Raw genomic sequence first — 23,284 nt, forward strand, 5'->3', positions numbered from 1 at the left:
CCATGCTGTGTCCGAGCTATAACTGAAGTCTTGTCTAGATGATCCTGCAGTGCTTCTTTAACCAGTGCCTCCATTAATTTTCCAGGAACAGAAGTTAAACTCACAGGTCTATAATTACTTGTGTCAGCCTTGGATCCTCTCTTGTGAATTGGGGTCACATTTGCACATCTCCAGTCTATGGATACCTCCCCTGAGTCCAAGGAAGCACTCATAATTATGGCTAAGGGTTTGCTTACTTCCTTTGCTGCCTCCTTTAGTATAACTGGATAGATCCCATCCACCCCAGGTGCCTTTCTTGTGTTTATCTTCAACAATTTCTCCTCCACTTTACTCTCAGTTATTACAAGACTCTCTAGCTTACTGCCAGAGTTGAATACACCTCTGGTATTCCCCTCGCTGAATAACTCCTCATGTGTTGAATGTCGATGCAAAATATTCATTTAGTTTGTTAGCTACCTGAGCAGGGTCATCAACAGTTGACTCATCGATATCAAGTGGACCAATCTGATTCATCCCCTTCCTTCTAGAATTTACATAAGTAAAGTGCTCTTTTCTGTTTTTCTTAGCATCCCTTGCCAAGGATCTCTCGTAATCTGCCTTCGCCTGCCTAACCTCCTTTGTAACTTGGTTACAGATCAACTTGTATCTGTCATAGGCTTCTGTGTCACGTATTAATTTGTATGTATCCCATGCATTTTTCTTCTCTGCCATATGCCTCATTAGTTCATCTAACATCCATATATATATATATATATATTTATTTATTTATTTATTTAATAATGTAAACTTAATAGTGTAATATGTATTATTGCTCCATAACTGATGTGGATTATTATTGCATTTAAGTATATTACTTTAGTGTAGTATTTTGATTAAATTGAATTCGAATGAAATCCTGCCTCAGAGCACCAAAGCAAAGGGCTCTAGCTTAAATACTGTGGCTTGGGGAGAATACAGTTGTGGTGGTGGTCCTATGAATCATGACCTCATGAAATGTACTACTGTTTGTTTGCTTGCAAATGTGCCTGGAACTGGACTTGATACAGCCAATTGGGATGGATACTTTTGTATGAATTCGATGTAGAGTGCGTAAGGATATTAGATGTCAGCTCAGTGTTTTAATGGGTGTTTATGAGAGCTTGAAGAACAAGGAGGATGCCCTGGAAGGAATTAAGTTTAGGGTCCCATCAAGCTCTGAGCTGCCTACCTTAATGCCAGAGTTTGAAGTTATGCATCAGGCAACACAACAGCAACCCCCATGGCAAAATGCACTGTTCGCCACAGGAGATAGCTATTATCAGTGACCCTTAGAGAAGGGATATACAGAAGGGATAGGTGGAACAGTACAAAGGTGTGTCTGCTAGGGGTAAAAGTTGATGAAGTTGTAGAGCACATATCATATTTTAAGGGCACAAAAGGTGATATTGTTGAACACATTTTCACCAATGAAATTAAGAGTAGGAGTTCAGAGGATTTATATAACAGCAGGGCAATGTTGAGAAAGAGTTGAGCTAGGTTAAATTTGAAAGTGTCTATAATTCTGTTCAGACATGATAGGAGGGAGTACGTGATGAGAACCTTGTCAACCAGTGTGGCCCTGGAGATGCTGCATAAGGCTCAAGGGGTAGAATTTTCCCCAGCATGGTGTGTGCTTCTTAACAGGAGATGCTGCTTTTACAGTTTACAGGATGAGTTACACTTAAATAGAAAGGGTGCGAGAATATTTGCTGATGCTACTGAGGCAGTATTAGATGAGTCAGAACTGCTAACTTTGGTGGGAAGGGATATACAGACTAATAATCACTTCTGTCTGCAACAATAGCTGCAGACAGAAGTGATTCTTGCCCTGCTGCTACTGTAATGTGCAGCACCCCAGAAAGCAAGGTATCAGGGATTTAAGGTCTGTTGTGGGTCCTCATGGAACAAGAAAATACATGGGCTATCAGAGAAACTAAGAGTAACAACTGCTGAATGTGTACTTGCATGTAAACCAATGCTAGGAGCATAGTTAATAAATTCAATGAACTGATCAAATCATGAAATGAAGACATCGTGGGAATATCAGAGATGTGGTGTCACTCAGACATAAGAGATGCTGAATTTGAATATGGGGAGCCATGTTTACAGAACGGGCAGAGATACAGAATAGGACGGATTGTTTATTCTCATAGTTAAGAGGAATATTAAATCTCAGGCAGTGTATCCATTTGACATGGGAGGCCAGTGCATTGATGTAATATAAGTGTGCTATAGGCCTAATGACTCTGATGAGTATAATAAGAAATAGAGTGGGCCAGTAAATCAGAGAGTCTTATAATGGGAGATTTTAATTTCCCAGATATTGACTGGAATTTGGGGGCTGGTCACTCACACACTAGCAAGGCTTTTGTGGATTTATTGGATGATTGTTTTCTACATCAGCATGTTCGGGAGGCAACTAGGGGGGAGGAATACTCTTGATTTGATTATCAGCAGTGATTCTTCATGCATTAAGAATCTGCAGATAAATGAACCACTAGGTGGCAGTGATCACAGTGTGCTGAAGTGAGATTTACTCAAAGAGGTAACTACCATTAGGGGTAAAGGGAAGGGTTATTGCTTCCGTAAAGGCAACTACGATGGAATGAGACAGTATTTAAATTCTATACAGTGGGACCAACTGATGATGCTATCAACAGCAAATTCAAAATGGGAAGCATTCAAAGAACTTATCTTGGAAGCTACTAGGCTTTACATACCAACTAAGAAATATATTGTTCAAGGTTTAGGCTTAAATGGATGTCAGATGAACTTATGAGACATATGGCAGAGAAGAAAAATGAATGGGATACATATAAATTAACACGTGACACAGAAGCCTATGATAGATATAAATTGATCTGTAACCAAGTTACAAAGGAGGTTAAGCAGGCGAAGGCGGGTTACGAGAAATCTTTGGCAAGGGATGCAAAGAAAAACAGCAAAGAGTTCTTTACTTATGTAAACTCTAGAAGGAAGAGGATGAATCAGATTGGTCCACTTGATATCGATAGTTCAACTGTTTGTGATCCTGCTCAGTTAGCTATCAAACTAAATGAATATTTTGCATCGACATTTACACATGAGGAATTATTCAGCGAGGGGAATGCCAGAGGTGTATTCAACTCTGGCAGTAAGCTAGATAATCTTGTAATAACTGAGAGTAAAGTGGAGGAGAAATTGTTGAAGATAAACACAAGAAAGGCACCTGGTGTGGATGGGGTCTATCCAGTTATATTAAAGGAGGCAGCAAAGGAAGTAAGCAAACCCTTAGCCATAATTATGAGAGCTTCCTTGGGCTCAGGGGAGGTACCCATGGACTGGAGATGTGCAAATGTGACCCCAATCCACAAAGGAAGAACAAAGGGAGACACAGGTAATTAAAGACCTGTTAGTTTAACTTCTGTTCTGGGGGAATTAATTGAGCTGGTTAAAGGAGCATTGCAGGATCATCTAGACAAGTCTTCTGTTAGAGCCCAGACACAGCATGGGTTTGTTAAGGGGAAGTTTTGCCTGACCAATTTGATTGGATGTTATGGTGCAGTCACAAAAGCACTGAATGCAGGGAATAACTTTGATGTTATATACTTGTATCTAGAAAGGCTTTTGATACTGTTGCACATGGAAGACTGCTGCACAAATTGGAGCAGTGTGGCATTGGAGGAAAATTGCTGCTATGGATAAAGGGGTGGTTGAGAGGGATAAGACAGAGAGTGGTAATCAATGGATACTGCTCATCATGGAGTAATGTTATTAGTGGAGTCCCTCAGGGTTCAGTGTTGGGTCCATTATTGTTTTCCGTATTTATAAATAATATTGATGGTGGTATATCAAGCTTAATGTCCAAGTTTGCAGACGATACAAAGTTGGCAGGGTTGTTAAGGACACTACTGACACTATGCTGCTGCAACAGGATATGGAAAGATTGAGCAGATGGGTTGAGAGGTGGCAAATGAAGTTTAACATTGACAAATGTAAAGTACTACATATGGGAAACAGCAACCCCAGAGCAACGTATCAATTCTGTGGTACTACACTGACAGTGGTAGAGAATGAAAACGACCTGGGGGTAATTGTGCAGGCAGATATGAAGTTCTCTGAGTAGTGCAGACGGGCTGCAAGAGTAGCTCATGGTGTATTGTCAATGATATACAGGAATTTTTCTAGCAGGGATAAGGAGGTGATTATTCCCTTGTGTAAGGCAATGGTCAGGCCACACCTTGAGTACTGTATACAGGTCTGGAAGCCTCATTTCAAGATGGATGTAGAGCTGCTGGAACGAGTACAGAGAAGAGCAAGTTTACTGAATGGATCAAAGGGTTGCTATTACGAAGAAAGGCTTAAGTTTTGCAAATTACAATGTCTGGAGACTAGGCACTGGCGATGTGATCTGATGGAGGTGTATAAAGCCTTGAATGGTTTGAGCATGCTCAATGCTGACGGGATTCTCTCTTGCTCAGAATAATCACATGAGAGGGCATAAATTCAAATTGAGGAAAGACAGATGTAGGATAGATGTGTGGAAATTTGCCTTTAGCCAGCGGGTAGTTGGAACAGACTTCCATCCCTTGTTGTGGAGGTTGATAATCTAAATAAATTTAAGGCTCAGCTGGACAGGTATTTCGAACGAATGAAGGTGGGGGGGGAGTGGAAGTTTTTTTTTTTTTTTTGGCTGATGCTGCATAAGCTTGCTTTCTTGCATCATATGCCTCTACTAATGCTAATAAGCACTGAAAAAACGTAAGCACGGAAAAGGAGAATAGGAGTGTTTTATAGGCTTAATGACTGTGTGGAGTATCACAAATAACTATGCAAAGAAAACAGAGTAGGCCAGTAGATTTTAACTTTCCAGATATTGACTGGAACTTGTGGTTTATTCGCTCACACGCTAGAAGGACTTTTTTTTTGAGTTTATTGGATGACTGTTTTCTACTTCAGCATGTTTGAGAGGTTACGAGAGAGAGAACGCGCGTGCGCATGGGTGCATGCCCATGAGTGAGAGCGTAATACTCTTCATCTGACTATCATCAGTCATTTTGTGTGCATTAAGAATCTGCAGATAAAAGAACCACAATGTGGCAGTGAACATGGTGTATTGTTGTGGGATTTACTTAAGGATGTCACTACTATTAAGCATAAGGTGAAAGGCTTTTTTTTTTTTGCCTACTTAAAGGAGACCACAGTAGATTTGGACAGCTTTTAAATTCTATAAATTGGGACCATCTAATGATGTTACCAAAAAAAATTCTAAGTGGGAAACATTTAGGAAATATTCATAGAAGCCACTAGGCTTTTCATACAAACTAATAAAAACTATTCATGGCTTAGGCCTAAATAGATGTCAGATTAATTGTTAAGACACATGGCAAAGAAAGAAAAATGCATGCGATGCATATAAATCATCAGGTGATACAGCAGCCTATGGTAGATATAAACTAATCTGCAATCAGGTCACAATGGAAGTTGGGCAAGATAGAGAATTCTGGCACCGCCGTAGCCAGGTAGGAAGGAGCAGCGGTGTGTAGCACATGCTTTTTGATTATACCGGGGTTCGAGCCCGTCACCACCAGATACGGAGAGGTCAGGGAATGACCACGGCATATTCCCGGAGCAATATGGCCTTAGTTGCTAATGCTCCTAAAAACTAAAAAATAAAAAAAATAATAAATAATAGAGAATTCTCTGACTGCTAGCTTGGGGGGAGACAAAGACGAATAGATTAACAGTAGCCACTGGCAGAGGTGAAAGAGATTCTTGCACTGCTTCTATTGGAATGAGCAGAAGCCTGAAAAACAAGATGCAGGATATTTCAGAGACTGCTGGGAGTCGTTGCGGTACAAGTAAACACATGGGTTGTGTTAGGGTAGCTAAGAATAGAAATAGGTGCATGTATACTTCCGTGTACACCAATGCTAGGAGTTTAGTAAATAAATTTGATGAATTTGATGTATTGCTCAAAACATCAAAGGCAGATATTGTTGGGATATCAGAGACGTGGTGTCACACAGATATAAGGAATGCAGAACTGGAATTTGGGGAGTACAACGTCTACAGAAAGGATAGACTGGATAGGAAGAGAGGAGGGGTTATGCTATTAGTTAAGAAATATATAAAATCCAAGGAAGTGAAGCCAGTGGACATCGCTGGACAGTGCAGTGTTGAGTCAGTTTGGTGTTTGGTGTGACATAAGCATTGGGAGATCAAAATTGAGAGTAGGAGTGTGCTATAGGCCTAATGACTCTGATGAGTATAATAAGAAATAGAGTGGGCCAGTAAATCAGAGAGTCTTATAATGGGAGATTTTAATTTCCCAGATATTGACTGGAATTTGGGGGATGGTCACTCACACACTAGCAAGGCTTTTGTGGATTTATTGGATGATTGTTTTCTACATCAGCATGTTCGGGAGGCAACTAGAGGGAGGAATACTCTTGATTTAATTATCAGCAGTGATTCTTCATGCATTAAGAATCTGCAGATAAATGAACCACTAGGTGGCAGTGATCACAGTGTGCTGAAGTGGGATTTACTCAAAGAGGTAACTACCATTAGGGGTAAAGGGAAGGGTTATTGCTTCCTTAAAGGCGACTACGATGGACTGAGACAGTATTTAAATTCTATACAGTGGGACCATCTGATGATGTTACCAACAGCAAATGCAAAATGGGAAGAATTCAAAGAACTTACCTTGGAAGCTACTAGGCTTTACATACCAACTAAGAAATATTGTTCAAGGTTTAGGCCTAAATGGATGTCAGATGAACTGATGAGGCATATGGCAGAGAAGAAACATGCATGGGATACATACAAATTAACACATGACACAGAAGCCTATGACAGATACAAGTTGATCTGTAACCAAGTTACAAAGGAGGTTAGGCAGGCGAAGGCAGATTACGAGAAATATTTGGCAAGGGATGCAAAGAAAAACAGCAAAGAGTTCTTTACTTATGTATACTCTAGAAGGAAGAGGATGAATCAGATTGGTCCAGTTGATATCGATGGGTCAACTGTTGATGATCCTGCTCAGGTAGCTAACAAACTAAATGAATATTTTGCATCGACATTCACACATGAGGAGTTATTTAGCGAGGGGAAAGCCAGAAGTGTATTCAACTCTAGCAGTAATCTAGAGAATCTTGTAATAACTGAGAGTAAAGTGGAGGAGAAATTGTTGAAGATAAACACAAGAAAGGCACCTGGGGTGGATGGGATCTATCCAGTTGTATTAAAGGAGGCAGCAGAGGAAGTAAGCAAACCCTTAGTAATTATGAGAGCTTCCTTGGACTCAGGGGAGGTACCCACAGACTGGAGATGTGCAAATGTGACCCCAATTCACAAAGGAGGATCAAAGGCTGACACAAGTAATTATAGACCTGTGAGTTTAGCTTCTGTTCCAGGAAAATTAATGGAGGCACTAATTAAAGAAGCACTGCAGGATCATTTAGACAAGACTTCAGTTGTAGCTCGGACACAGCATGGTTTTGTTAAGCGGAAGTCTTGCCTGACCAATTTGACTGGATACTATGATGCAGTCACAAAGGAACTGGATGCCGGGAATAACTTTGATATTATATACTTGGATCTTAGAAAGGCTTTTGATACTGTTGCACATGGAAGACTGCTGCACAAATTGGAGCAGTGTGACATTGGAGGCAAATTGCTGCTGTGGATAAAGGGGTGGCTGAGGGGGGAGAAGATAGAGAGTGGTAATCAGTGGACTCTGCTCGTCGTGGACTAATGTTATTAGTGGAGTCCCTCAGGGTTCAGTGTTGGGTCCATTATTGTTTTCTGTATTCATAAATGATATTGATGATGGTATATCAAGCTTAATGTACAAGTTTGCAGACGATACAAAGGTAGGCAGGGTTGTCAAGGACACTACTGACACTATGCTGCTGCAACAGGATCTGGAAAGGTTGAGCAGATGGGCTGAGAGGTGGCAAATGAAGTTTAACATTGACAAATATAAAGTACTACATATGGGAAACAGCAACCCCAGAGCAACGTATCAACTCTGTGGTACTACACTGACAGTGGTAGAGAATGAAAGGGACCTGGGGGTGGTTGTGCAGGCAGATATGAAGTTTTCTGAGCAGTGCAGATGGGCTGCAAGAGTAGCTCATGGTGTATTGTCAATAATATATAGGAATTTTTCTAGCAGGGATAAGGAGGTGATTATTCCCTTGTATAAGGCAATGGTCAGGCCATACCTAGAGTACTGTATAGAGGTCTGGAGGCCTCATTTCAAGAAGGATGTAGAGCTGCTGGAAAATACAGAGAAGGACAAGATTAGTGAATGGAACAAAGGGGTGCTCTTACGAAGAAAGGCTTAAGTTTTGCAAATTACAGTGTCTGGAGACTAGGCAGCAGTGAGGTGATCTGATTGAGGTGTATAAAGCCTTGAATGGTTTGAGCATGCTCAATGCTGATGGGATTCTTCCTCTCGCTCAGAATAATCACCTGAGAGGGCATAAATTCAAATTGAGGAAAGACAGATGTAGGATAGACGTGCGGAAATTTGCCTTTAGCCAGCGGGTGGTTGGTTGGTGGAAGAGACTTCCATCCCTTGTCGTGGAAGTTGATAGCCTAAATGAGTTTAAGGCTCAGCTGGACAGGTATTTTGAATGAACAGAGGGGTGAAGTGGAAGTGGTTTCTGTTTTTTTTTTTTTGCTGATGCTGCATAAGCCTGCTTTCTTGCATCAAAAGCCTCTGCTAATGCTAATTTTGTGATGAGAAAGGCATAATAATGACTGATTACCTGCCGAAAGGTAGAACAATTATAGGTTTCGATTATGCAAACTTTCTCACAAAATTACAGGAAAAAATCAAAACATATAGGTGTGGCATTCTGTCCAAAGGTGTGAGAATGCTTCAAGACAGTGCCGCAGTTCACACTTCTAAAATTGCAACAACACAATTGGCCACTTGTGGATACGAAATGCTGCCCCATCCAGCCTACTCACCTGATCTTGCGCCATCGGACTTCTTGTTTCCTCCCCTCAAATCATTTCTTTGGGGAATCTACTTCCCTGATGACGAGACACTCATTTCTGCAACAGAGTCATGGTTCAAAGACCAACCTCACCAGTTCTACAAAAACGGTATCCGTAGTCTCATCCATCGATGGGAAAAATGTGTAAATCTGCATGGTGGCTATGTAGAGAGGGACTAAAACCTGTGCAAAGAATCAACAGACTAGCACCTCTTCAGCTAGGTCAGGGCGTTTCTATGTGCCATAGGCTTCTGTGTCACCTGATAATTTATATGCATCCCCCATGCATTTTTCTTCTCTGCAACGAGCCTCATTATTTCATCTGACATCCATTTTGGCCTGAACCTTGAACTGTATTTCTTAGTTGGAAGGAAAAGCCTGGTAGCCTCCAAGATTAATTCCCTGAAGATTTCCCATTTAGATTTCAGTGTTGGTAACATCATAAGTTGATCCCATTGTACAGAATTTAAAAACTGTCTGAGACATCTGTAGTCACCTTTATGAAAGCAAAAGCCCTTCCCTGATGATAGTTACATCCTTAAGTAATTCCCATATCAGTATATTGTGATTGCTGTCACCCAGTGATTCCTTTATCTGCAAATTCTTAATGCATGAATAATCACTGCTGATAATCAGATCAAGAGTATTAGTCCCTCTGATTGCTTCTCAAACATGCTGCTGTAGAAAACAGTCATCCAATAAATCCAAAAGAGTCTTGCTAGTGTGTGAGTGACCAACCCACAAGTTCCAGTCAATATCTGGAAAGTTAAAATCCCCCATTATAAGACATTCTGATTTACTGGCCCATTCTATTTCTCTTCACAATTGCTCATTATACTTATCAGATTCATTAGGCCTATAACACACACTTACCGTATTTTTCCTTTCCCAGTGCTTATGTCACACCAAGCAGACTCAACATTGCATTGTTTACCAACATCAATTGGATGCATTTCCTTAGATTTTATGTGTTTCTTAACGAACAGCATAACCTCCTCCCTTCCTGTCATGTCTATCCTTTCTGTACACATTGTACTCCCCAAATTCCAGTTCTGCACTGTTTATGTCTGTGTGACACCACGTCTCTGATATTCCAACAATATCTGCCTTTGATGTCTTGACTAACACTTCAAGCTCATCAAATTTATTAACTATATTAATTAAAATATTTCAAATATTTTTTACTTATTTTAATTTAAAAAGTTTTATTTGAAGTCTCCATTTTTTTCTGAACTCTTTTCGTTTTTTGAAATTTATTCCATTTTTTTCTGAATTCCTCTGAAAAATAAAACATTAAAAATAAATTAACATATTCTTTACTGAATTTTACATATCATATTAAATATTATATTTATTAAACATCATTAATGCGAATGATATGGTTGATGGGTTTTAATAAGCTCTTTAATATTGGGTTTGTGAATTTTAATCTTAGTTTCTAAGTTTAGTCGGTTCCTGTTTTGTTTAATTGCCATTTATGTGACTAAAACTGGCTTCAACCATGTAAGTGCTCGGAAACACATGTAAAAGTGGCTCATTGGCTTCAGAAAGTTTGAGATATTTTGTTGTAATGTTTATAGTTTTCCAATAATCACTGATACTTTTATTGTTAAATAAAGATTTAGCTTCTATGTCAACACATATCAATGAATTCATCGTTTAAATATCCTGGTTTAATCATTTTGTGACATTTATATCAAATGGCATGATGATCAAATTAGGCACATTCATTTCCTTCAGATCCTTGAAACGCATTTTATAATCTTCCCTTAATTTTTCAAGCTGCTCTATGTATATCATCAATTGATCATCTGAATGTTTTTACCTTCTCCTTCCAATTGTTTAAGTTTGAGAAATTCAGAAAATCTCTGCGTGCCAGTGAAGATCTACATTGGCCTATCTTGACTTGGAACCCTAATAAAATTGTGTGGGCTTAAATGATGGTAACATCGTTACCTTGGAGTCAGTTCTGTACTTCATTAAATTTTGAATTCAGGTCTGCCAAATAGAACAAATGGTTCTTGCACTTTTCAACTCATCACATAGTGATGGATGAATGCTTGTAAGAAGCTCCACAGTTGTCATGCAAATTGACAAATCTTTGCAAACTGTCACCTCTTGACAGTCATCTTACTTCAGTATTCAAAAGTAATTGGTTGAATGTTTCATAATTTTTTTCACATAACATGGAAAACATATGTAAATTAAGTGGATGTGCTTTGATTTGATTACTTGATCTGATACACACTTTTAGAACATCATCATTATTATTTTTTTATTATTATTAACAACCATATGGTGCAAGCAAACCTTGAGGCTTTTGCTGCACCAGCAAAAAAAAAATTTCTGAGTTACCCTGAGAGAGAGAGAGAGAGAGAGAGAGAGAGAGAGAGAGAGAGAGAGAGAGAGAGAGAGAGAGAGAGAGAGAGAACAAGAGTCAGAAATAGAAGGGAATCACCAAAAACAGAAAAAGAGAATGATATCCAGCTCAGGGTGTGCCATGCCCATACTCACCAGATGTGAGCTCCATGCAGGTTACCACTGAGTGTCTGTGCAACACAATGAACAGTGCATACTTCCGGAACCTTTTATTTGAGAAGGGTGGCAAATCCTCTGTAACGTCCAGCCATTGCTGGTGCACCATTGGCAGCCACTGCAGTTATATTGCTGAAGGAAGCATTGTTCTTCTTAAAGTACTGAATAATTATGAGAACTTCCCTGGACTCAGGAGAGGTACCCATGGACTGGAGATGTGCAAATGTGACCCCAGTCCACAAAGGAAGAACAAAGGGAGACACAGGTAATTAAAGACCTGTTAGTTTAACTTCTGTTCCGGGGGAATTAATTGAGCTGGTTAAAAGGAGCATTGCAGGATCATCTAGACAAGTCTTCTGTTAGAGCCCAGACACAGCATGGGTTTGTTAAGGGGAGGTCTTGTCTGACTAATTTGATTGGATACTATGATGTAGTCACAAAGGAACTGGATGCAAAGAATTACTTTGATATCATATATTTGGATCTTAGAAAGTCCTTTGATACCCTTTGATACTGTTGCACATGGAAGACTGCTGCACAAATTGGAGCAATGTGGCATTGGAGGCAAATTGCTGCTATGGATAAAGGAATTGTTGAGTGGGAGAAGACAGAGAGTTGTAATCAATGGACACTGCTCTTCGTGGACTAATGTTATCAGTGGAGTCCCTCAGGGTTCAGTGTTGGGTCCATTGTTGTTTTCTGTATTTATAAATGATATTGATGATGGTATATCAATCTTAATGTCCAAGTTTGGAGACGATATGAAGGTTGGCAGAGTTGTTATTGACACTAATGACTGTACACTGCTGCAACAGGATCTATAAAAGTTGAGCTGATGTGCTGAGAGGTGGCAAACTATGTAAAGTACTACATATGTGAAGCAGTAATCCCAGAGTAATGTATCAACTCTGTGGTACCACACTGACAGTAGTAGAAAATGAATAGAACCTGGGGGTAATTGTGCAGGCAGTTATGAAGTTTTCTGAGCAGTGCAGATGGTCTGCAAGAGTAGCTCATGGTGTCTTGTCAATGATGTACAGGAGTTTTTCTTGCAGGGATAAGGAGGTGATTAACCCCTTGTATAAGGCAATGGTCAGGCCACACCTTGAATACTGTATACAGGTCTGGAGGCCTCATTTTAAGAAGGATGTAGAGCTGTTGGAACGAGTACAGAGAAGGGCAACAAGATTAGTGAATGGAACAAAGGGTTGCTCTTACGAAGAAAGGCTTAAGTTTTGCAGTGTCTGGAGACTAGACACCTGGGAGGTGATCTGATTGAGGTGTATAAAGCCTTGAATGGGTTGAGCATGGTGAATGCAGGTGGAATTCTTCCTCTTGCTCAGAATAATCAACTGAGAGGGCATAAATTCAAATTGAGGAAAGACTGTTATAGGATAGATGTGCGGAAATTTGCCTTTAGCCAGCGAACTTGACAAACGTTTGGAGCGAGTGGGTGAGTGAAATAAGGGTTTTTTTTTTTTTTTTTTTTTTGGCTGTTGCTATAGAAGCTTGCTTTCTTGCATCATGTGCCTTTGCTAATTCTAATGCTAAATGCAAATACCATTATAGTGATTCAGTCTTTTTGCATCTTATATCCTGGTGCCATATGTTCAGTCACTGAGGCCAGTGACTTTTGAGGTAGTTCCTTCCTTTTAAGGCCAGTCTCATCGCAGTTGTATATTTGGTCTTTAATCAAACTTCGATCAGCTATTTCGTTCTGTAGTTTTTCATGATAAACAGAAATTGTTACGCTATCTGGGCTTAGCTTCACACCCCGGATTGACAACTGTCTCATACCATGGCGAAAATTATAGTTGTTCAACCCACCGATGCTAGCCTTGAACGAAGGATTTCCGCCTAATTTTTTATTGATTTCAATAGCTTTTTCAATTATTATAGGTCCCGACAATGGAATTCCTTGGCTATGTTTTTGAACAAACCATTGAAACATTGTAGTATCCAATTGTTCATTTTTAGCATGCTTCATTATTTTGCAACTCTTAACGACCGTCAGTGGTTTCCATTTTTGACATGTGGTTTTCAGTTTTGTCTGTGTCACGCTTTATATCATTTTCTGTTGTTCTTCCTAATCCAAAAACCAATGCTATTCTTGTAGCACTTTCACCTTTTCTTAGACCATCGATTATTTTAATTTTTTGTGATAAACCCAACACTACTCTCTTATATTTCTCTGTCATTTCAGTGGGTTTACTTAATAAAAATTATTAAAATATGAAACAAGAGGTTAAAGTACAACCGTATACAGTGAGTTGTAAACTAAGAATGAGTGACACATGGCCACAATGCATTATGGCATAGTGGGGTTAAGTGACGATTAACTGAGACTGACAGTAAATAGGGTGACAGACAATTGAAGTTCTACTGTACTATGTTTATGTATAGCGCTATCATGGAAAGAAATCGAAGTTCACTATTAACTAATACTTGGAGAAAACATTGGCTTGTGGCTAACTTGTGTCTTGAATTGTAAGAACATAATGAAGAACATAAACATAGTTTATTAACTAATTTCGGGCAAATTGAAGGTTTCAGAGATTTACAGCAGGATGCCCAACAATGGATTCAGTAACTTGGTGATGATTTATTTGTTGGCAAAATAAATTTATAGATAATACACAAATCAACACACTATGATGGAAACAGATAGATCTAAATATGAAGAAGTGATTGGATCAAATCCAGGTCAAATATTTCTTAGCAACAGTGAATTATATGATGTTAAGGGGGGGGAGTCAAGGGACTGTTGCAAGGTATCATCTTTTATCATCTGAGGAGATGAAAATTCCTGATTTTATATGAATGAAGGTAAATGTATATGTTTTTAGTGAAAATAAAATTCTTAAGGTACACATGTATATTTTTTTAATTATTCCCTACTCTCTAACTGACTGTTTGATTAACCGGAGAAATGCTACTATCAAAACAGATAAGAGGGAGTCTACTATGCTTACATATTATGAAGTTAATTAATAATTTCTTTCAGTAGTTTTGAAATGTGAAATTTGAAATGCCAAAGAAATGTGATATAATTTCAGAAGACATATATGCAAGATTTTCCACATGTTGTAGAATGTGTAAAAGGTAACACCACCTTGTGTACCATATGTGGGTGTGATTTTTTTTTTTTAATTTCAAGTGGCAGGGTGGAAAATGTAACATAATCAGAACAGTTGCAAGCAAGTAAACATAATATCAGTGCACAGAATAAATGCAAAGATGGTGTATTTGTGTTTGCATTTGAAGATGATAATGACAAAAGGTGCAAATAAACATTTGCATCTTTTGTCATAGAACATAGTCTTCCTCTGAGTTGAGTTGTGCTGTTTGTGTAGCAGGTGTATTATTTGAAAATATATTTCCCAGTAGTGAAATATCAAAAAAAAAAAAAAAAAAAAGCTTAAGAACAAAGCCAGCAGGTAATAGCATGGATAGGGAAAGAAGAGGTAGTGCTGAAAAATGGACAATGTTTATTAGTTATAGATGGCAGCAATCAAAGTGACTCCAAGCTATATTACACTGGTGAACTTTTTTAATAAAAAAAAATCATCAAATAAAAAGCAGCTTTCTTTCAGTACTGACACTGGAAGGTAATACTACAGAGTATATTGGACATCTGAATAACCTAAAAACATGTGGGATCCTTTCAAAATACTATCTGGAAAGTAGTGTGTAGGTACTGTGCCTGTTATAGTTGGCTTGAAACCTGGGGTAGCAAGAATATTAAAAGAGGATTTAAGTACTTGATGGTAATAATCTGTCCTTCTCATCTTATTAATTTGAAAAGGGGCTACATGCCCTCCTGTGAAAGTGCATAAATGCCTTTTGAATATTTACTACTATCTAGGATGGGGTGATAAAAAAGAAAGAGTGATTTAAACAGGTTCAACTTATATATGTCCCTAAATTAAAAAAATATTTTGAGCATGTGTGTGTACATGTTGATTGTCTTTGGCTAATTGTGTAACTAAATTGTTAGAATCTCTGACAAGTCTATTTAAAGAGGAGGTATAAATGGTGAGAAAAGCCATAAGAGCACTTTTCAGTGTTACCAAATTGAAAAGTAGAAGTAATTGCCAGTCGGTGTGCTGATTTATATCAAAATCCAGTTCATGATCAGGCGCCTCCATAGCCAGGTGGGAAGGAGTAGCAGTGCGTAGTACACGCTTCTTGATTAGACCGGGGTTCGAGCCCGTCACCACCGAATACGGAGGATGCGGAAAGGTCAGGGAATGACCACCGCATATCTCGGAGCAATATGGCCTTAGTTGCTAATGCTCCTAAAAACCAAACAACAACACAAGAGTTCATGATCAAAAAAGAAGACAAATTTATGAACTCAAGGAAACAACTTTTGAATCACATATCTGGTAAAAGCAATCCTGAATAGGCCAAGCAAGCTGATAATTTTAGACATGTTATCCACACTTGTGCAGAATGGCTGGGTTTCTCTCTTCTGATTTGAATAAAACAGTTAGGCTTGTTTCTTTTAAATATTATGCCATCATTTGAAAATCGGAACATAGCTCTTTAATCCAGATGTAATTTACATCTGTGTACTGAAGTCAATACTCGTAGATATGTTAAAATGATGTAATGTGCAAATTTATTTTACCAACAGTTTTCAAATCTTCCCTTCCATTTTGGAAGTTGATTACCATAATAGACTAAACCAGGAGGATGATTCTGACTTTGCCATATGCATTTCTACTGTCAAGATTGGGGGGAATCTAAAAGAGGAGCAGATGATTCTGTTCTTTTGCTTAGTGAGTAGGTACTTTAGGGCTGCATGTGACTATGTGATATACAAGTTCTCATTGAAAAATGATGTTCATCAATTAGTGCATGCATCATTTTTAAATTTGAAATTTTTTGAAACTGATTCTGCAAAACAGTAGATGTTTTTCAGCATCAGTTTTGTCAGTTTCAGTGTCTATTAGATGCTATTATGAAAGAAAACTATTGATATACAATGGTCCTTGGTTGGTGAACTGATAAGCGCATAAGGAAGCTTGAAATATCCCAAGTCATACATTCCATTTTAACAATACCGTATAGTAATGCTCAGTGCAAGAAAATATTCATCAGGTTAGAAAAACAAAACCCGAGTTCAGATTTTCTCTTTGTTGTTCTTTATAAATTTCAAAATATTTGAGTCTTTATCAGTTTGGAAATGCTCAGTATTTATGAAGAGGGCAAAATCTGCACTGGTGTCTTTCTTGAATTAGTCAAAATCAGTTGAGGTCTGTTGGCATATCCAAACAGAAATCCACAGGCAGAAAAATGTTAGGTAAGCTAACGTGTATTAGCATTAGCAGAGGCATATGATGCAAGAAAGCAAGCTTATTCAGCATCAGCCTAAAAAAAACAAAAAAAAACCAAAAAAAAAAAACCCCACCACTCCCATTTCACCCCTCCATTCATTCAAAATACCTGTCCAGCTGAGCCTTAAATTTGTATTTAAGGCTCAGCTGGTTTGTATACAAACTTAAATTTGTATTTGTATTTTATATATAATATAAAATGTGTATTTTGCCAGTGAAATTTAATTTCAAGTTTAGTGTGGACTTTAAAAAAAACTCCTGCTTTATTTGAAAAATCTTCTGTTTCTCTCCAGCTTACAAATGCCTGATCTCTAACTTTTTGAAAGTGAAAGGTGCTGCTAGGAATAACACTAAAAATAAAAATTATTTTGTTGTAGATCATTTATTGGTGTAAAACAAAACTGTTTTAATGTTTTCTTATTGTTTTTTTAAAGTCTTCTTTTTTTATAGCAATACCTGATTTTGGATCGGAAAGTTAGTCAACTCTGGATTGAAGCAAGAGATAACGTGAAGTATCTGTACAAATTAGAAAAACTTTGTGAGCCTCTATATAGGAATGATTTAGTAAGTGTTTATCAGAATTTAGTATGAAATAAAAACACTTTTACTGTGAAATAAGTTCTACAGTGTAGTCCAAAAAATAATCCAACAGAAACAAAAAAAAAAGTTTTATATTTTATTTTATTTTTTTAATATTTCACCATGTAGAATTTAATCTGTACTTTGGAAAAATTGATTGTTGGAATGAAGTACCATCTGGTGTTGTGGAAGTGGATGGTTTGAATAAATTTAACCTTCTGAGAGGTGTATAAACTTACTTCTAAGCAACAGTTGCACCTTGTGATAAGATATGCTATTTTATAACATTAAAATCATTAAAAATTTTTAAATTGGTAAACTTTTTTGGTGCTACCCTTTATTTTCAATCTGTTATGAAGACTTGTGAATAGTCCATTTTTTATATTAAAAGCACATATTTTTATCTATTTTTTTTAAAATAACCCTTCCCTCCCCCTGCCACACTTTGGACATTCACTTTAGATGTGTTTTTTTTTCTCCACATGTTAAAAAATGCTTGCATTTGTTGTTATCTTTGCTGTCAGTAGAGTGAAACTTGAAAGCAACTAAAATCAAATAATTCTGTATTGCTGCAAGTGGTCTGCCACCAAGAGTTGTAAACAGCATCTGAAGCAAGTGAGTGTTTTTGTTGGGAGATGCGTGGATGAAATGTAATGGTAGTGCACAGGGCTGGTCTGGGGTATATTGGTGCCCCAGGTGGGGAGGGGAGGCCTTCCTGTGTCCTCTTCCAGATAGAAAAAAACTTAAGAAGGTGTTTTTATTGAGTTAATATTTTTATTTTTGCTAAAGAAAAGTTAAAAAGACAAATGTAAACACAAAAAAAGACAACCAGAATATTTATAATGTTTTTATTGTAATTAAAATATTAACAATAAAAATTTTCCAAGAGTCAATTTTTTATAAAGACATCAAAATACTAGCAGCAGGTTGCAGTTATGCTTGCCTTTAATTTATATAATAATAATAGTTTCTATAATTAAATTTCAACCGCTCATGTAAAAGAAGTGGGAGGCACATAGGATTGTAGCCAATCACCTATATTTATACCAAATTTCAAATCGGTATCCCATCTGGAAGTGGAAGGATTTGGAGACAGACTGACACTTGACAATACTTAATAGTAGATGCTTACAGAATAAATATAGATTTTACATTAAATAACAACAAGTTACAACAAGTTAAATTACAAGTTACATCAAAGCTATTTAAAAATACAAAACAAAAATTTAAGAAGAATTTTTTTTGTTATTAACACCAAATGGCATATTTTTATCGAGTGCCAAACAAAATTCCTCTAATGCATTCCTTGATTTTATATCAGAAAATTTATTAATGACATTGGTAAAATCCAAATTTATAGCCACATCATTTTCAATTGATAGTATTGCTAATGAATTTAATCTTGCCTGCAACATTGATGATCGTAAATATGTTTTAATTAGCTTTAATTTGCTAAAACTCCTTTCCCCACTTGCAACAGTTAGTGGAATTGTCAGCATAACTCTCAATGCTATCCATAAATTTGGCAACATATCTTGTAATTTATTGTTCTTTATAAATTTCAAAATATTTGAGTCTTTATCAGGTGTCAGTATTGATTCTTAGCCGTAAAATAATATGACATTTTCACTGCAGGTCCCTAAACACAAACCAAAAAAGAGTGCTTCCTTCTTGCTGACAACCAAACACTTATAGTTAGAAGCTTCTTGAATGAACATGGAAAGAAGTGATCTCTATTTCAGCAAAAATGTAAACAGATGCAGGAAGGGACCAAATGGGAGCAATAAACTCTAGTCTGCAGTAAGGATACTTGAAAAATAAAATCCTCGTGGCTACAAATAGGTTGAGATACAAATGGAAGGGTGGACATATGTTTTTCTCAAGACATATATATTAACCAGGCTCTACCCTGATACCTCTTTCAGGGTAGAGCCTGGAAGAGGGCAATAAAAGCATCCCATTCAAGGGAGCTGCCATTGTTTCACAAACTCAGTCCATCTCTGAGGGGTGTGAGAAAAAAATTTTGGTTAGTCTGGTATTCCTGGGTTCTCTATCCATTTTCACTAAAATCTTTGAAAGGCGGAGGGCCTTTGCATCGGATGCATGCCATGTGGCTGATGCATTTTCGACTGTTTACTGCACTATACAGAGAAAGGGCCTCCACATCTTTCCCCAAATCTTTTGTTTTAGCTACCTGTTAGATTTTGATGAACTTCTGGCATTCCTCTCCCTAACAAACTGCTCACGTGGGGGTCATATCTGGTGAGTATAGGCTTGATAAACCTAGGGTCCTGACTGTTAATATAGTTAAAGAATTTTTTCTGCTTTTCTGGTTATTCTTTGTTAGACTGTAGGGATATCCAGGACATGGTTCTCTAATATACCCACAAATAGTGCTCTACAGCCTCATTAATTTTCGTTTTTTCAGACTTATACACCACATATTGAGTCACACAATAGTTGCATTCTGTGGGATCAGCACATGATGACAGCATCTATGGCAGAATGCCATAGAAGCTGTCATATTGTGTGATACACATGTAGTGTTGAGTGGCTTGGATGCTTGATGGGTGTGTTTTTTTTTTTTTTTTTTCTCTTCCTCAGAGGATATTAACTCTGTTATTTAAGCCACCACATAAGCCCATTTGAATGTTGAATTGGTGCTTAATTTTCTCACACTTCCTGCAATGACTTGATGCAAAATTATTTGTTGCCTCCAGTGCTTTGGTACTGCATCATTAGTATTCATTCAGATTTTTTAGACAATCACCCTTTAACAAACCCATGCTCTATAACTACCAGGGCTGTTCTGAAAATACATAGACTGAGATCATTGCTCAGAGTCTGAGTCACTTGGGAAGTTGGTATGGGTCTTCTTTTCAAAATAGTGTCCACATTCTGTACACCTTTTATAGCAGTTCACTAGTTTCTAAAACACATGCTGCAGCCTATTTTCTGAAAGGCATTACAAGATAGTGGATGTGGCAGATTTAACTTCTTCATTTGTGTTAAATTTTTTTCCTCTCAACTCTTTTTTGAGGCACGAGAAAGCCCAGCAATCGCATGGTGCGAGGTCTTGGCTGTATGGAGGTTTGGTCTAGTGGTTAGCATTAGTACAGGCAAAGCCGTGATGTAGGGTTGAATTTGAAAGTGTCTGCAATTCTGCCCAGACACGATAGGAGGGAGTATATGATGAGAGCCTTGTCGATCAATTCGGCCCTGGAAAGATTGTGCAAGGCTGAAGGGGTAGAATTTTTTTCAGCCTGGACTGTACTTGTTAACAGGAGAGATTGCTTCTACAGGGATGGGATACACTTAAATAGAAAGGGTGCAAGAATATTTGCTGATGCTATCGAGGCAGTGTTAGGTGGGTCGGAAAACTGCTAGCTTGGGGGGAGACAAAGACTAATGGATTAACAGTAGCCACGGGCAGAGGTGAAAGAGATTCTTGCACTGCTTCTATTGGAATGAGCAGAAGCCTGAAAAACAAGATGCAGGATATTTCAGAGACTGCTGGAAGTCATTGCGGTACAAGTAAACACATGGGTTGTGTTAGGGTAGCTAAGAATAGAAACAGGTGCATGTATACTTGCGTGTACACTAATGCTAGGAGTTTAGTAAATAAATTTGATGAATTTGAGGTATTACTCAAAACATCAAAGGCAGATATTGTTGGGATATCAGAGACGTGGTGTCACACAGATATAAGGAATGCAGAACTGGAATTTGGGGAGTACAACGTCTACAGGAAGGATAGACAGGATAGGAAGGGAGGAGGGGTTATGCTATTAGTTAAAAAACACATAAAATCCAAGGAAGTGAAGCCAGTTGACATTGCTGGACAGTGCAGTGTTGAGTCAGTTTGGTGTGACATAAGCATAGGTAAATCAAAATTGAGAGTAGGAGTGTGCTATAGGCCTAATGACTCTGATGAGTATAATAAGATACTGTACAGGGAAATAGAGTGGGCCAGTAAATCAGAGAGTCTTATAATGGGGGATTTTAATTTCCCAGATATTGACTGGAATTTGTGGGTTGGTCACTCACACACTAGCAAGGCTTTTGTGGATTTATTGGATGATTGTTTTCTACACCAGCATGTTCGGGAGGCAACTAGAGGGAGTAATACTCTTGATCTGATTATCAGTAGTGATTCTTCATGCATTAGGAATCTGCAGATAAATGAACCACTGGGTGGCAGTGATCACAGTGTGCTGAAGTGGGATTTACTCAAGGAGGTAACTACCATCAGAGGTAAAGGGAAGGGTTTTTGCTTTCGTAAAGGAGACTATGCTGGTCTGAGACAGTATTTAAATTCTATACAGTGGGACCAACTGATGATGTTACCAACAGCAAATTCAAAATGGGAAGCATTCAAGGAACTAATCTTGGAAGCTACCAGGCTTTACATACCAACCAAGAAATATTGTTCAAGGTTCAGGCCTAAATGGTTGTCAGATGAACTAATGAGACATATGGCAGGGAAGAAAAATGCATGGGATACATACAAATTAATGGGTGACGTGGAAGCCTATGATAGATATAAGTTGGTCTGTAACCAAGTCACAAAGGAGATTAGGCAGGCAAAGGCAGATTATGAGAAATCCTTGGCAAAGGATGCAAAGAAAAACAGAAAAGAGTTCTTTACCTATTTAAACTCAAGAAGGAAAGGGATGAATCAGATTGGTCCACTGGATGTTGATGGTTCAACAGTTGAGGATCCAGCTCAGGTGGCTAACAATCTAAACGAGTATTTTGCATCTACATTCACACATGAGGAGTTATTCAGGAAGGGGAATGTCGTAGGTGAAGTAAACATTGGCAGTGAGCTAGATGATTTTCTAATAACTGAGAGGAAAGTGGAGGAGAAATTGTTGAGGATAAACATAAAAAAGGCACCCGGGGTGGATGGGATCTATCCAGTTATATTAAAGGAGGCAGCAAAGGAAGTAAGCAAACCCCTAGCCATAATTATGAGAGCTTCTTTGGACTCAGGGGAGGTACCCATGGACTGGAGATGTGCAAATGTGACCCCAATTCACAAAGGAGGATCAAAGGCTGACACAAGTAATTATAGACCTGTTAGTTTAACTTCGGTTCCAGGAAAATTAATGGAGGCACTGGTTAAAGAAGCACTGCAGGATCATCTGGACAAGAATTCAGTTATAGCTCAGACACAGCATGGGTTTGTTAAGGGCAGGTCTTGTCTGACCAATTTGATTGGATACTATGATGTAGTCACAAAAGAACTGGATGCAGGGAATAACTTTGATATTATATATTTGGATCTTAGAAAGGCTTTTGATACTGTTGCGCATGGAAGACTGCTGCACAAATTGGAGAAGTGTGGCATTCGAGGCAAATTGCTGCTATGGATAAAGGGATGGTTGAGTGGCAGAAGACAGAGAGTGGTAATCAATGGACACTGCTCAACGTGGACTAATGTTATTAGTGGAGTTCCTCAGGGTTCAGTGTTGGGTCCATTGTTGTTTTCTGTATTTATAAATGATATTGATGATGGTGTATCAGGCTTAATGTCCAAGTTTGCAGACGATACAAAGGTTGGCAGGGTTGTTAAGGACACTACTGATACTATGCTGCTGCAACAGGATCTGGAAAGGTTGAGCAGATGGGCTGAGAGGTGGCAAATGAAGTTTAACATTGACAAATGTAAAGTACTACATATGGGAAACAGTAACCCCAGATCAACGTATCAACTCTGTGGTACTACGCTGACAGTGGTAGAGAATGAAAAGGACCTGGGGGTAATTGTGCAGGCAGATATGAAGTTCTCTGAGCAGTGCAGACGAGCTG

At 38.2% G+C, this 23,284-nt stretch overlaps 1 protein-coding gene across 1 annotated transcript in view; it reads left to right on the top strand.

Moving 5' to 3' along the window:
• Window positions 1–23,284, top strand: part of LOC150085960 (dynein axonemal heavy chain 8-like) — a 1,559,705-nt gene that overhangs the window by 111,303 nt on the left and 1,425,118 nt on the right. Inside the window, exon 8 of the mRNA XM_090374756.1 lies at window positions 17,342–17,455. Within this exon, the coding sequence (XP_090230882.1) occupies window positions 17,342–17,455 (114 nt within the window). The remainder of the gene's footprint in view (window positions 1–17,341; window positions 17,456–23,284) is intronic.

The sequence above is a fragment of the Mastigoproctus giganteus genome, chromosome 5 (assembly GCF_048544385.1).
Source record: "Mastigoproctus giganteus isolate SK-2022 chromosome 5, ASM4854438v1, whole genome shotgun sequence".
NCBI classification, from domain to species: domain Eukaryota; kingdom Metazoa; phylum Arthropoda; class Arachnida; order Uropygi; family Thelyphonidae; genus Mastigoproctus; species Mastigoproctus giganteus.